Source organism: Leuresthes tenuis, unplaced genomic scaffold, assembly GCF_036924035.1.
Source record: "Leuresthes tenuis unplaced genomic scaffold, fLeuTen1.0.hap1 SCAF_9, whole genome shotgun sequence".
Taxonomy (NCBI): domain Eukaryota; kingdom Metazoa; phylum Chordata; class Actinopteri; order Atheriniformes; family Atherinopsidae; genus Leuresthes; species Leuresthes tenuis.
The window spans coordinates 33,570,157-33,586,765 of NW_027325363.1; the positions used below are offsets into that span (position 1 = coordinate 33,570,157).

The 16,609-nt window shown below is 39.3% G+C and overlaps 1 protein-coding gene across 1 annotated transcript in view; it reads left to right on the forward strand.

The window, feature by feature from the left end:
* The window catches only part of wsb1 (WD repeat and SOCS box containing 1), a 43,058-nt gene that overhangs the window by 8,598 nt on the left and 17,851 nt on the right, over positions 1-16,609 (forward strand). The window contains exons 3-6 of the mRNA XM_072393149.1: positions 2,553-2,836; positions 9,508-9,639; positions 13,436-13,536; positions 15,888-16,060. Of these exons, the coding sequence (XP_072249250.1) occupies positions 2,553-2,836; positions 9,508-9,639; positions 13,436-13,536; positions 15,888-16,060 (690 nt within the window). The remainder of the gene's footprint in view (positions 1-2,552; positions 2,837-9,507; positions 9,640-13,435; positions 13,537-15,887; positions 16,061-16,609) is intronic.

The following is a 16,609-nucleotide window of genomic DNA, read 5'->3' on the forward strand; positions in this document are numbered from 1 at the left end:
CATCAAAAAAGGCATTTCATTTACAGGAAGAATCAGAAAAGTTATTAAGGCTGCAAGTTCAGGCCCAGGCTACTTGGGGATGCCTCTCGAAGGACCCTTCAGATGATGCTGTGACTGTGGGTGGATACCAACATGCCAGGTGTTCAAGCTGGTTTTCAACCATGCAAAATATCAGCGTGTAGGGCATGCTGTACTAAGTAACAGCAATTTCCCGTTTAATGGCAAATCACATTTGACAGGAAGCCACTGGAATAATGACATTGTGTCGAGGGAGGTGTCTCCCCAATGTTAATTATTCGCATTAATTGAGGTTGAATGTGGAGGTAAAGTTCTCAGTAACTTTTGATGGCCTTTTTCTTATACTGATTAAGTTTCAGGGTGATTTGACAAAAACAGAAGTAGTTTGTAAAAATTCAAGTAAAAAATATAAAGTCATCACAGAGCACGGTCAGCAGATGCTGAGGTGCATAATCCAAGCCATACATCACCAAGTGCAATGCAAAGCATCGGATGCAGTGGTGTAAAGCACGTCACCACTGGACTCTAGAGCAGTGGAGACACGTTCTCTGGAGTGACCAATCACGCTTCTCCATCTGGCAATCTGATGGAGGAGTCTGGGTTTGGCGGTTGCCGAGAACGATACTTGTCTGACTGCATTGTGCCAAGTGTAAAGTTTGGTGGAGGGGGGATTATAGTGTGGGGTTGTTTTTCAGGAGCTGGGCTTGGCCCCTTGGTTCCTCTGAAAGGAACTCTGAATGCTTCAGCATACCAGGAGATTTTGGACAATTTCATGCTCCCAACTTTGTGGAAACAGTTTGGGGATGGCCCCTTCCTGTTCCGACATGACTGCGCACCAGTTCACAAAGCAAAGTCCATAAAGACATGGATGAGCCAGTTTGGTGTGGAAGAACTTGATTGTCCTGCACAGAGTCCTGACCTCAACCCGATAGAACACCTTTGAGGTGAATGAGAGCAGACCTTTTTCTTAGGCCTTCTGTCCAACATCAGTGTCTGACCTCACAAATGTGCTTCTGGAAGAATGGCCAAAACTCCCATAAACACACTCCTAAACTTTGTGGAAAGTTTGCTCAGAAGAGTTGAAGCTGTTATAGCTGCAAAGGGTGGGCATATTAAACCCTATGGATTAAGAATGGGATGTCACTTAAGTTCTGTGTGTAAAGGCAGATGAGCAGATACTTTTGGCAATATAGTGTGTCAAAATTTGCCATGGTTAAAGCAGATTTTGGTTAAAATGCACAATTTCAATCAAGTAGCATTGTGAAAGACTTACTGATATTCTGATTTAACCTTCAGTGTGATGAGTAAATAGTTCAGAAGTATATGTTAAAGTATGACACATTTCCCCTCCTATTTTCAGTGTGTGGGGCTATGATAATGACACTATGTAGGCACAAATATATCTATTCACAGTGGAACAGTGATTAAACCCTCCACTTTCATGCCATTTGGATAATGTATGAGTGATTTATGATGACTTTCGGTGTGACGGCATGATATTGAAATTCACCATACCACTACGGACAAAAAGTCACAGTTTTGTAAATTAAGTTTTGACCACACTTGAAATAGGTGAAATAGGTTATGAACAAGGTCAGTGGAATGGTTTAAATTGCGAAATGTGGCATCCTGTTGCTAGTGGGCGGGGGTTTGACTTACACACAATATTCTCATGTGGATCTTTTCCGAAGAGTATTATGGTCATATGTGTTAAGTTTTGTGCAGCTTGTATTATGTGGCAGATATAGCAACTTCCTGTTTAACATAAGTGAATAACAGAATTATAACATTAACGTTCATATTTAAGGGGCTGCCACCAAACCAAAGCTTTCAATAACTTTTAATCACATATGCCATAAAACTATAATGACCCATTTTGAGAGAAATTTAAAGAAATCTGTAAGAATTTGTTGATATGTAACATCTGTAAAACACCAAAATGGAATCTTTGACCCAAAAGGTCTGGCATGTTCTGTGTGTGTGCAAAGATTGATAAATTTCTATTAGCTACAGTCTTGGGGCTGCCACAATAGGTGGCGCACTGCATTTCCTTGGGTACATCTGCAAAATTTCCTGACATTTTGAGCATGGTCAAGCTGAAAAAATGTTTCATTTGGCCAAAGAGCAAGAAGTGGAATAAGACTAAACACTACAAATATAAGAGGCCTTTGCACCGCCTACAGTACTCAGGCATAACAAACAGTTACATTTTAACAGACTTCAGCCTTTGGTGCTTGGGCCTAAAAATAGATATTTACATTTCAATAGGACTTTGCACCACCTTCAGTGCTCAGACCTAATGAACGCTACAAATACAATAGACCTTCGCACCACCATCAGTTCTTGGGCTTAATGATTAGCTAAGTTACTTGAGCAGTCGAAGACATAAAGGTATGAAAGGAGTTTAGGCAAGTTTGCTACAGCAAAGCTAGATACTTGATTTTTCTTAACCTTTCTTCTCATACATGTGCAGTCTTGAATCACTGTGTTGTGGTTTTAACTTTAGCTTCACTTTGTCTTTCTCTTTTGCTCAGTTCAGTGGGCCATGGTGGAGAGGGCACCAATGCATCAAGCACCCGGTATTTGTCCCATCAGAACAGTGACGGAGGTCATGCAGTCTCAGTGGTTGGCGATCCCCATGAACACACCATAGACTGTGGTGACATTGTCTGGGGATTAGCTTTTGGTTCCTCTGTGCCAGAAAAACAGAGCCGTTGTGTCAACATTGGGTGGCACCGCTTTAAGTTTGGCCAGGACCAGCTGCTGCTGGCAACAGGCCTCAACAATGGTCGCATCAAGATCTGGGATGTTTACACTGGTGAGTATAGATTGGAAGTGGTTTCTTTCTTCAGCTTTCTCAGTTGATAAACAGGACGGACATTTAAAGTAGTTTCTGAAAGAGAAACCTAAATTCTCTCCAAGATTAAGAACTAATGAAGGCACATTTCAGCTCCAACAACAAGCCATAGCAGGCAAGGTAGTATTTTGGCATACCTTGTACCTTGGTTTGGGCTTGCAGCATTTTACATTTGATTTTTCAAGCCCACCCAGTGTTTGACTTCAAGCTTCCCTTTTCAGTGGTCTCACATTAAATCTCCACAACAGTTTGTAAGATCTAATAACTTTCAGTTGTACCACAATAATTGTTGTTTCCATTTCCATTGAGGTAAACTCATACATTCTACACAGCATCATTGACTGTCTACACAGCTGCACCTAATAGTATTTAAAAAAAGAAAAAAAGATTCTTAAAAATCTGTAAAGGGTCCTTGGCATATCTGGTTACTCTATATTTTTAAAACAATATATTACTACTGTAAATGTCACCAAAAGCTTAAGAAAATAGGAAAATGCATGATTTGGTATTTTTATGCAGAAGGTTCATGTTTTATCCAGTACTCTCAAACTCTTGCATGCAAGAGTTTTCCACCCTTCCTTTTCTTTTTGTTCCTTTCTTCTTTTCCTTTCCTCCCTCTCGTTCTGTCAGAGGTTTCTTCCTGCTAAAAGGGAGTCGTTCCTTTCCACAGTCGCCTCAGGCACGCTCAGGACGGGAGATTGGACTGAAGACAAGTTTTGGTGCAATCTGTTGGTTTCCTTAGCTAGGATATTGTTTTTGAATTGGCTCTATATGAATGAATTGGATTATTTTGAAATTAATTAATTGAATTTAATTGGATTATGCTTTCAATGAATTGAACTCCAATTGGCTTGAATTGCACTATATTATTTAAGTGCCTTGAGATGACATTTGTTGTAATTTGGCGCTATATAAATAAAACTGAAATGAAAAGACTTTTTCCTCAGCAACCTGGCCACTATCGCCTCTTGGTTTCAGGATTTCCTTGTTTGGTGAAATCCTCCTTGAAGTGTGATCTACAGCATGTAAATTATTTTACTGGCGGAATTTTTTGTACTGAAAGGAATGAGTGACCCAGCACTACTTCTCAGAGCACGGCACTTATTTTATCGGAGAGGTCTCCTGAAAAATATACGTTTTTGATTGTGAGAGCGAGTTGACCCTCTTCGGCTTCCCTAAAAGCCCAGTGACCTTGGATCAGTGGTTCAGTTTATTTTTCCTAAACAGCAACAAAGTCACGCAAATGGATGGATTTGTTCACTGCATTTCATGGAAGACAGTTTAAAGAGCAAGGCCTGTTACCATTTTGACTTTGCATGGAGAGTCAAGCTAAACGTTGAGTGCGTTCCAACACTAAGAGTCTTAACCTCAAGCAGTAATGTCTGTGTTATGTTGTCTTTAGGCATGTAATGTATTATTATTAATACATATATTATTAAAGTAAAAAGGAAGCACAAAGTAACAGTACTTTGTGCTGATACATTTGTTCATGCAGAAACTTAATGCAGTAACCATTCGTTTCTTCTACAACTGCTCAAAAACACACATAAGCAGCCATAGTTTGTATTTACCAACCCCCACACACTTCACAAATTTTCTACCAAAAAAAAGCAAAAAATGAGCTTAACAATAGGGAAGTCTGTGCAGTATTTCCTTTCCTTTATTCTGGCAGCAGATGTTATTTGCATCAGTTGGCATTTTACCACACTTTCCACATCTGTCAGTCATACAGAAAGCATGGCAGTCTGCAGTGTGAGAGACGAAGACTGCAGCAGCAGGGAGTCATTGAAACACATGATCAGCTGGGCAGAATAACAGAGTAGTCAGACTCACCTTTGCAGCTTCTTATGGTGACTTTATTAACAGAACAACGTAGAAACATATTACATGGCAGCACACACAGAAGTCCCCACGACACCAGCTTGTGAAATCCTCTTATACTTCCTGATAACATTTTGTGCGTACTTGGCCAAAACACAATCGCTGTCTGTCACCACTGTGTCTGAGATTGTCACACTATCTTCATCATCACCTTGGCAGAGAACATTCTGACCCTAAATTATGTCAACTTATCCCCCTGAAATCACTAATCAGTGATTTAAAAGCTAACTAAAAAAGCTAAAAAAAAAAAAAAAAAAGGAAAATTTTAACCAAGTATTAAAAAACAACAAAAAAACCACTAACAACTTTAAATAATTAAATATAAATAAAACAAAATAAAACATTACTTAAACTTAAAAAAAAAAATGAAAAAAAAAATATTACCATCTCGTTAACCCACAGTTTGCAGCATAAAGGAGCGAAAAACCTGTCTGGCGCTTCTGTTTGTAACTCATAACTTTATTGATGGGAAAATTCTCCAATGGCCCCATCCCCCAGGTGGTGACCATCTTCTGAACTTCCAAAAAAAAAAAGTGGAGTTTCTTTGAACTCCAGAAGGTCCCACTACAAATTGTTGACTTTTGCCAATGACAAAGGACAGCTTAGTTGGAAAACTACACTGCAACATCAAATGAAAGAAGAATGCACCAAATAATGAAACAAAAAGCATTTTCAAAATTAAAAAAATTAACAATAGACAATAACAGTAAACAACCAAAGATCACTCAGAACACTGACCGATCGACGGAAGGAACGTCACAAAACACTAAACAATACACAACATTTAACCTTGACATGTGGGGAAATTAACAGATGTCCTATTTGTGATATGATAATGAATAATGATACAATTGACGTGTAATAAACTGACAATTTTTTAAAGTTAACATTTTTAGAAAAAGATTAAATGCTAATCATGTGCAGAGTAGTGTAGTGCAGCTCTGTCTCTTCTGGTCCAAGAACACTTCAACAGTCTGATCCAGAGCTAGCTCGGAAGGAGAGGTTACAAGCACCTCACTTCCACCCCTTTTTTCCCTAACTAATCTTCTTTTAGGACAATTCAGTAGATCATTCACATATTTTCTTGACAGTGGTTGAAGGCTATAGATTTTTGAAAGTTTGGCAGACCACTTGGTGGAATGAATTCTTCAAATCAGCTTTTCACTCAGTTGGGGTGGAGCGCTTAGCTTCGTCATCCACCCTTTTCATTGGAGGCGGTGGGGAAAATTTCACTATCACACCATGACCACACTCATATCTCATCCAAGCAACAACAAATTTACAGGGTGAAATCTCTTTTGCATCCTATATGCATATAATCTGGCAGTGCCATAGCTCTGCCAAGTGACTGCAGAAAGTCCCTTTTTTTTTTAAAAATTTTAGTTCATGACTTACAACTTCACAATGATTTGCCCATCACACTCAAAAGTGTGTTAGAAAAAAGGTTAAGCCTTTCATGATGGTACTATTGAAAGTGAGAATTTTGTATCCATATGGAATTCTGCTCCACCATGAAACAGGAACTTTTTATGTCCTCATGAAGGAAGGAAGTCCTTATGAAGTCCTGACTCATACAATGTCCAGTCATCAGCAGATTTTAGATGTTTGAGGACAGATGCACATTGAACACAAAAATAGCAAAACACCTCTCTTGTGCCCCCTGAAAAACTCTAAATTCAGCCCCACCCACTAAGATAATTGATCTGTATGAAAATTAGTACACGTGTAACTTTTCAAGATATACAAAAGTGCCTCTTGGAGGCACAATCTAAATCCTACGGGAAATGGTTCATTTTGAATTAAAGTCCAGTTTTAGCTGCAATTTCTGGTCTATTTTTCAGGACTACATTTTAATGAACTTCTCCAACATAATTGATCATATTGCCCTGAAACTTAGTCAGTATAAGCATTAACCCCTTGTCATTAAAGTTATCAAAAGCTTTGCCCCTTGTCAAAGAGTGTGGCCAAGGTGGCAGCTCAAATTTGTTGCCATTTGAAAGGAAGTTGTTTGCTTGGTCTTTGAAGCTTGTTCACCACACCAAATTCAAATGTGGTCAGAAAAAAAGATTAGACATTGACAAGACGTCATTTTGATAACTGCGTCATATCAAATTTTGACTTGACAGTGTCACAAAGGAAAAAAAAATGTTATAGTAAGGAAGTTATAGTTCAAGTGATTGACACCAAAGGCGTCAGTAGATATCATGTCCCTTGCTGAGTAGCTCTGCGCTCCAACTTTCCATCATTGCCTTAACCACACCCACCAGGCCCAGGAAGTGTAACTGTTTTACACTTTGTGGTCCGGTTCCCACAGGAATAAGGTTTTACTCTTCAAAGTTTGTGAACATATGCCAAAGCCTAACATGATTTTAGCTGAATAAAATCCAGGTGATGAAGGAGGACATGACTGCAGATATTAACGAAAACTTAATTTATTAAAATACACTATAACAAAAAACACGGCTGAGCCAAAATACCAAACCTGACATGAAATGTTAACTTGGACAAACCTGATACAGAATGACAGTGAGAATCTGACAATGAACAAGAACAAACCTGGAGACTAAATACAGAGGAGGGCGATTAGTGAGTGAGTGCAGCTGATGACAATGAACACAGGTGAAGGGAGTGGAGCTAATGGCAGGGCAGGAGAGACTGAGGAAAAAAGTGGCATCGCAAAACTAGACCTAAATTTAAAAAATTTGGCAGTAAGAGGATATTCTTCACACATACAAAGTCCAATCTGCACCAGCCTTCACTTGCTTGATGAGAGTTTATGAGCAGATATTCAAGTTAATATTCTCTCATTGCTATGACCCAGCCACTTGAAACGTGAATTTGTTGTGAAACAGGAAGTGGTTATTCCTCACACATACCATGTCCAATCTGTACCAAACCTCACTTGTTGAATGACAGGTCCTAAACAGATGTATAATACAATAATCTGTAATTGTCTCTGCTCTGCCCGTGTATAAAATCACTTTGTATAAGGAAGTACATTTAGCTGGTGCATAAAACATGTAATCTGTACCAATGCAACATGGACGATCACCTGACAGCTGGAATAAATGGACTAATCAGGGCCTTACTTAAGAAAAAAATTTAAGAAAAGTTTATTTCATATTGTGAAAATCAATGTAGTGTAGAAACTGTGCCAAATAGTTTTGAGAAAAACTTATTTTTTACAGCCCAACTGTCTTTGTTTTGCTAAGTGAGTGACAGGGGTTGTTGCACCCCCCCCCTTCATTTGCAGTTAATTTGGGCTAAATTTGTTCAGCCCTAAGGCCAATGATAAGGGATGTAAAGTGAGCTCCTACTTATGCTAGTATGTGTAGATGAAGGGGCATTGCATTGGCAAGTGTTATGAATAAAGTCCATTTTCTTTCTCATCCATTTTCTTCAATGTCTTTGGAGGTGTGATGGTAAATTTTATGTCTCAGGACTGACAGACCCTCCAAGCCACATTAACCATTAGTATCACCCAGACACGCTAAGTGTTTTAAATCATTTACTTCTTAATTAACACTCAGACAAGATAATTGTTTTAACCTCCTGTTTCTTAATCATCAAGACTGCATCCTTTCCTCCCCCTGGAGGTGTGGTTACACACCTAAAGAACAAAGCCCCCCTCCTCAGGTATAAATGCTCTGGGTTCCTTTTGTTTGTATCTTTTTCATACCATTGCCGCTGAATGGTGTGGACTGATCTTTTTCCTTGCAACGAAGAATAAAAACTTAGCCGGCCGGCAGAAAAAGTAAAGTTCTCTATTTCATTGCTCATCAGAGGTATTAGGAAGGAAGCGATTGAAAACTTCCATAACAGAGGGAAAACTTAAGTGAAGAGAAGAGGCATACATACATACATCAGCCAAATATATTAAAATCACAAAAGGAAAAATGCCAAAATCATAGCTTTAATGGATTTTATATTGGACAGGAGAGACTGAACATATTTGCTGTGCTCTCTATTGAGCAGAACTTCATCCAAAAATACCTAACCTCAATGAAATAGTGACTAACCTTTTTGCCTCACAGAAAAGCTGTTGGTGTGAACTCCTCTTCAACTAAGTCAAAACACATCACACACATTTACTATTATTCACTATTATTATTATTATCAGCTATTTTTACGGTTGTTACATATTGTTTTGATGAGGACATACTGATTTAGGCTGTTTAGGCTACAAAGCAGTTGTGATGAAAAATTGGTTGCGGTTATTACAGTTAGAACACATTCTTTAGTGAAATCCTGTTGAACCTTGTCTGACATTGTAGGCTATGTGTGTGAACAAGATTTTTTGCCGTCAGGACATTTTTGTGAATAATATGGTTGTGGTAAAATGGTACATAATGTTGTAACTACAGCTTGTATCTTGTGGTACTTCTGTTGTTGAAATGATTACATTTCAACATTTCAAATGATTACATTTCAACAACAGAAGACGATCACCAATCGTCACAGTCCCATACTGAGGCAAAGATGGCAAATTCTTCCAACAGCACACTGGCCACATTAACTTAATTAAGAAATTAAAGTGTAGTCTCCAGATTAGCTGTTACCAATTAGTAAAACAGGTATTGTAGCAACTTTCTTGTTCCCATTGTTAATTGTGTCTAAACATAACTTTCCTGTCTTCATTTTTTATTTTCTTAACAGTATTCTGCTTTGAGCTTAGCCCAACAGATTGAACCAGTAGCTCTAAATTGCTGACATCTCAGTTTTTCATTTATGTTCTGTTTGATTTGTCCCAGGAAAACTGTTGCTAAACTTGATGGACCATACTGATGTAGTGCGACACTTGACATTTGCTCCTGATGGCAGTCTCATGTTGGTGTCTGCATCAAGAGATAAGACCCTTCGTGTATGGGACCTCAAAGATGATGGTAAGTAGATAACTACCTGTCATGGTAAGCTGTCTTTGCTTTTCTTTAATGCTGAGAAATGCAGTCTTACAGGTCATGTGCATGAGTTCTAGAGTTGTCACTCCCAGATTGCAATTCCAGCACATAGGAGAGGTCAACCGTTAGTGAAATTTTAATGGCCAAATGAGTAATAATAATTTGGAACAAAAAAAAAAAAAAGCAGCACATGACTTCAAAAATGACTAGTAGATGATTTTCAGCCCTCCTCCAACACTGTTGGAATAGATAAATCTAGGGCTACAGCAAACAACTATTTAAGTAACTGAGTATTCTATATACTATTCAGTCAATTAATGAAGTAATCAGAAAATAAAATTAATTATAATAAAATAATTTTTATTATACAATAATAAAAATTTAATAGAAAAATCTACATTATGAACTAGCTTTTAAGTATAGCCACAATCAAGGCTAGGCGATATGACCGAGAAACTTAATTTTCTAAAAACATCTAGCATTATGATATTAATAAAAGTACTTAAGAACTTTAGGTATTTTCTTTTTTATGTCTACATCTTTTGTTTTTCCCCATATTGTTTTCATTTACTGTATTTTGATGTAGCTGAAATCTTGAATAAGTATAGTGACACATGTAGCGTGATGTGATAAGATGTAAGGATTTATCCGAAAGTTCTCACTATCTAAATTAGCCTTATTTAACCTTGTTTTGGGCACCACCTTCAATCGAAGGAAAGACGGAATCTTACGATTCTGGTATGTTAAAATTAATAATTAATTCATTAATTCTAGTCTCATATAGTCGCTACTTGTGAATTCTCGTTTGGTTGGACTGACAAATATGTAAAGAAAACATACAACATAAACCGGTTAATTATATATGTATATAAATGAACCATTTATTAAAATGATATGACCAAAGACATAAACCTTAAGACAACAGGAGAAATGCTTTGAATATGGATGATTATATAGGAAACACTTAGTGAATTGTCTACTGGGATGACGTCATCGACGCCCGCCGCTACAGCACAGCTCATTCACTCCAGTAAGGACGTCCATCGTACTCAAAGTTGTTGTCCACGTCGTCAAAATCTGATAAATATCCTGCCATGTTGCACAAAAACTATCAGTAGCAAACTACGTGTGAAGTTAGCCGACTGTCACAGAGCACGGAGTAAATAAGCTCTTCTGCAACAGCGCGTGTCGATGATGTCATCCCAGTAGTCGAGTGTGTAGAAAGCCCTCTATAAGCCCCCCGATAGCCGCCAATAACAACAGCACAGCAGCTATGAGCTAACAAAGCTATAGCACACGTTCATTCATTCATTCTTCTTAAAGTATTGGTGAAATAAAGACAGATAATGCCTTATTTAGAGGCTGCATTGTCTAAGCCCCTAAATATCTTCTGAAGGACGCCGACTTTAACCAAACTGTTCTTGGTGAGTAGATAAACGTATTTCATGTCAGAAATAAAGTCTAGGTTTAAAAATACTGGAGTTCCCCTCTAATGAGAGACAAATAATTGTCGGCGATAATGAATTCATTAGTTAACGCAAAAATAACACGTTAATGTGCCCAGCCCTAATATATATATATATCATGGATACTTTTCACTTTAAAGCACAAACAGGAGGTAGATCACTTATTTACTGAAAAGAGGAGCTACGACCTTGTGCTGGATGCTAATGTGGAATTGCTGAGATTCACTGCAGCGAGAGCGGAAAGAGACACAAAGGCTTGCAGGAAAAGGAAAGTTGAGGGACACATTGTGTACACCAACAACCTATGGTGTAACCCAGGGCATTTTTCTGTGAAGGTGGTTTTGGGTTGTCTCGAATTAAAACTATTAGCCGTTAGGCTACAGTCATTTTATCTGCCAAGGGAGTTCAGTCACATGATCCTCATCTGTGTTTACATCCTGCCGAGAGCCGATGCAGCCACTGCCTTTGAGAAGATGCACTCAGTCACAGCAAGACTGCAGACACAACATCCTGAGGCCTTCATCATAATTTCTGTTAACTTCAACCAGGTTATCTTGGACTATACTCTGCATATATTTCATCACGTTGTGGATTGCCCCACAAGGAACAAGAAGATAATTGATTTACCGTATGCTAATGTGTGGGACGCATACAGAGTCAGCCCCAACTGGGCAAGTCCGATCACGGCCTGATCTACCTTCAGCCACAGTGCACCCCCCTGGTTAGAAGGCAGCTTGTCACCACACGCTTCAGCATTAAAGCAGCCCCCTCCCCACCCTGCATCACATCAGACCAAGTCAGGGGAGAACTGAGGAAGCTTCACCTCATGAAGGCAGCGTGCACAGACAAGGTGTGTCCCCAGCTGCTAAAGACCGCTGCTGAACTCAGGGAGCCACTGCAATGTGTGTACAACCTTAGTCTACACTGGAGTGCCCACCCTCAGGAAGAAACCCTGTGTTGTTCCAGTTCCGAAAAAGAACAGGTGGAACTTGCATCACATCAAATTAAGATATTCGAGTGGCTCTTTTTCCAACCTCCTCAGACCCCAGGTGCAACGTGCTGCAGTACAGTTCACCTGTCAGGTAGATGTTGGTATGGAGGATGCTGTCCTCTACCTCCTACGCCAAGCCAACTCACATCTGGACAAGGGAAGTGACGTGGCCAGGATTCTTTTTCTTTACTTCTCAAGCGCCTTTAACACCATCCAACTCCTTGTGCTTCAGGATAAATTGACCCAAATCCGAGTGGACACCTGCCTGGTTACTTGGATCTCCAGTAACCTCACCGACAGCTCACCGACAGTATGTCAGGCTGAAGGACATCACATCTGACACCATGGTCAGCAGCACAGGAGCACCACTGGTGACTGTGCTGTCCCCTCTCCTCTTCACACTGTACACCTCAGACTTCTGCTACAACTTTGAATTATGTCATATTCAGAAGTTCGCAGATGACACAGCCATCATGGGGTGTATTAGGGATGACCAAAAAGATGAGTATAGGAGTCTGGTGCCACACGAACAATCTACAACTCAACACCTCAAAGATTAAAGAGCTGGTCATAGACTCCGGGAAGTCCAAACCAAACCCATGACCAGTTCAAGCTGAACTGGTGAGAGTTGCAGAGAAGAAAACACTCGCCAAACTGCTGGACATTTTGGACAGTGCCAGTCATCCTTTGCATACTGTGATAAGCAACCAAAGAAGCCGGTTCAGGTTCCTTCTCCCATAGAGCAGGACTAAGACTTAAAAACTTTTTTGTTCCCCATGCCATGTGGTTCAACTCATCACTCGGGGGGGAGGAGGGGTAACAGAAGGAGGGAGGAGCATTAAGTGTTCACGGTGCGATAACCTGTAACTGCAATGTGTAGTGTCTGTCATAATGTAATGAATATCTGTTGATATACCTCTTTCTCTCCGACTCATACTCACACACACACTCTCCTACACACGCACACATTAACCAAGCAGGTGATCTCAAGATCAATAGAAATTGTAAGACAAATTAGCTTGAAGTCCCTCAACATTGTCAGACACTGTCAGAATAGGTTCAATTATATCATGCTTGCTGATGTATGCAAATTTAACCTTTTCCTGGATATATAATTTCCTAAAGAAAATAAGCCTTCATTTGTTTCTCTTTTTTTGTTAATTTAAAATGATTTTAACAGGCTGTTTTTTTTCTGCATGTTTCACAGATGTATTTCCTGTTTTTGAGACTCTGAGTTTATAACTGTCTGATCTATCGATCTATCTGACTTGTGTACGTATTACTTGTGTGGTTTGTGACTGAAATTGTCCTTTTTGTCTTTTAGGTAACATGGTGAAGGTTTTGCGTGGGCATCAGAACTGGGTGTACTGCAGTGCCTTCTCCCCTGATTCCTCCATCCTGTGTTCAGTTGGCATGGGAAAAGCGGTATATGTTTTGTTTTTAACTTTGACTTTTTTGGATTTATGTTTCCTCTTTTTTTGAAGAGTTTGATAGCTAGTCTTTGTGCAATTGCTTGTGACCATTATGCTCAATCAGCCTTCAAATTGCAAGTTTGCTTCCACCTTGCCTGCCCTCCCATTTCCTCCTCAGAACAAACTGCTCAGAGAATGACTAGAGCTACTTGTATCTATTTGCTGTCTGAACTTTGATTTCTGTGAAAAATAGGATTTTGGTTTTGTGAGGTTTACAAGCAGAGCAGACATGAGGTACTTTTTAAAATTACTTGATGAAGCGGGAGAGACCGGGGGGTGGGGGGGTCTTTTGCTGCTTTAATTAATTGAATTTAAACCATTTTTTTTAAAAGCTCATTTGCAGATTTAATTTTCATGACCTTATATGACCAAACTTGTTTCTGGGTATCAATTCAAAAGACTGGCCACCATTAATTTAACATATTCAGTGTTATTTCAGTTTAAACGTGGTGGTAGTTTTGTTAGGCTCTGTGTCCCTACAGTGTGTGTCTTGCTCTCCCTGTCACAGGTGGTGGCAGAGCTCAGTGTGTGATTGGTTTTGAAAGGAGCGCCGCGCTGACATTTTGAGCAGCCGGTATAGACCTTGGACGCACAGTGCACAATGCCCAAAGGCCTGGCCAGGGGCAGCCTGGCACCTGACCCACAAGGTCATTCTGTACGTAGGTGCTGCTACGTGTCTGTCTACTTCTGCTGTTGCAGTTCCTCTACATATTTTAGTTTCAAAATGTGATTAAATGGGTGGCCAAATATTATCAACCCCCTCCACCCACCCTGACACGCACGCACACATGTTTGTTTTTATATTTCCGTGGGGATTCTTCATTCACATCATGTGTTCATTAGCCCCTGATCCTACCCCTAACCATCACAGCCTAATGCTTGACCTGAAAACTAACAAGGACCTAATTCTAATTCTAAACCTAAAAGCCATTCTTACACCTCAACAATCACTTCCCATCTTTTTCCCTCAAAATTGCTGTTCCGTCAGCCGGGACAGCAATTTGGTGTGCTATCATATTTTGTGTCCCCACCATGATGTATAAACAAGCAAACACACATACACACAAACCCCACCCTGATCCTTTATCTCTAAATAGGTCCATTCACCATCTGCACATGTTAGCTTCTCCGTTATTGTTGGGTTTTTGTTTTTTAACTTTAACTTGACACTACCTTCTGTCAGCAATAGCCAGCAACTCTCAGTACTTCCCTAGACCAGCTCTTTTTTTAAAAGACCTTAATTTTCAAGTCTTACAATATTATTGTTACACAAAATTATTGAATTTTTTTTTTCCTTTTACAGAGCAGTTGTATCATTAAAAAAGCCAGTTGTATGATAGCTTTCCAGTTGCTGTTCCTGTATGGTGTTTTATGCTTTTGCAAGGACAATACTCCTTAGTTCAGCTGTTGACTAAAACATATGAACAACAACAAATTACACTGTATAGCATCTGCAGTCAGTAAAGTTATGGTTAAAACCACATATTTGGAATGCAGCAGAGACAGTTATGCTGTTTTAACTTCAACTTGCAAAACACGAAAAAGGGGAAACTAGCTGATACCAATGGGGGGGGGGAAGACTCTTAAAAATCTGTACAATTACTTTGCATGCAACCAATATGTTTGTATAAGCCAATGACTACTACTAAATTTGTAACACTTGAATATTGTCAGTTTCTTTGATTATCAGATAGTGACAGGATGAATAACTGCATAGTCCTCTGGTACACGCTTCATGGCGATATTAAAAATTCAGGCCGTGAGTAACTGTTAGAATAAAACATTTTCCACAGATGACCACTCTGTGTATGCACTGGTGTTCTTTGCCAGAGGTATCAAGCCTTTGGCCCTAAAATATGTATTTCTCTTGCAGTATCTGTCTCTCTTTGTAGGCTTCTGCTGGAGATTCGAGCCTATTGTAAACAGAGTGAACTAAAACTCTGAAAGGGGAAACCAGTGGAGTATTTTTTTTTTTTTTTTTTTTTTTTACTATAAGTTACTACTTTTTTCTTTTTTATGTGTGTGTAGACCTTTGTGTTTAATACTAGCATTCTTTAAGTGCATTCATTTTGAGTTTAAAATCATTCAAATTATATAGTTTTTACTACTGAATGAAATGCTTATGGGTACAAAGCAGTACAGTGACATTGAGCATACCTTTGACATAAATGTGTAATTCTGTTTTAATTTTTGCTGCTTAGATATTTTATTATTTCGGCACATATAATAATGATAAATTTAAGATTGTGTATCTCACGTTCAAATCATTAAATGAGCTATAACAGTCCTTTCTTCAATTTGCAGGTGTTCCTATGGAACATGGATAAGTACACATTGATACAGAAGCTGGAGGGGCACCACAATGATGTGGTCTCCTGTGAGTTTTCACCAGATGGGGCACTGTTAGCCACTGCCTCTTATGACACTAGAGTCATCATATGGGACCACTACAAGGCTACTATCCTCCTGGAGCTTGGGTAAGAAAATAACACACTATATTAATGTCATGGATTGAGGCTTTGGCTACTCTTTGGGGGTAGGGTGGGGGGAGACACTGAGCGTAACCACCATGTCAACAACCTGAGGATGCATTCACATGCATGCGCCAAGGCATATTCAGAAACTATGGCCCAGAATTATCACCTACAATCTGACCTGTGAGATGACACCCGGAGCATCTCTGACAACAGCTCAGACTATGGTCACAGCCCATCAGATGATGAGTGTGTCAGGATGCTTTCCAGCCCATAACTACACGGAGCATTAAAGCCCTGGGCCACTAACCAAACACAAGAGCTCCAGAGCTCAGCTTGAATTGGTTAGTAACAGCAGGAAAGTCAACAAATTTTTGTTCGCCACTGTTCCACTTTGTAAGTACTGTTAGACCACCTCCATAAACCTTGTTAATTGGAAACACCACTGTAACTCATACATTTGGATACCACACTGTCAGACAAAATTATACAGCCATAAGGATTTTGAGTTTTTGTAAATGTGATTTAAAATGTTACGACAACCCTCTGCAG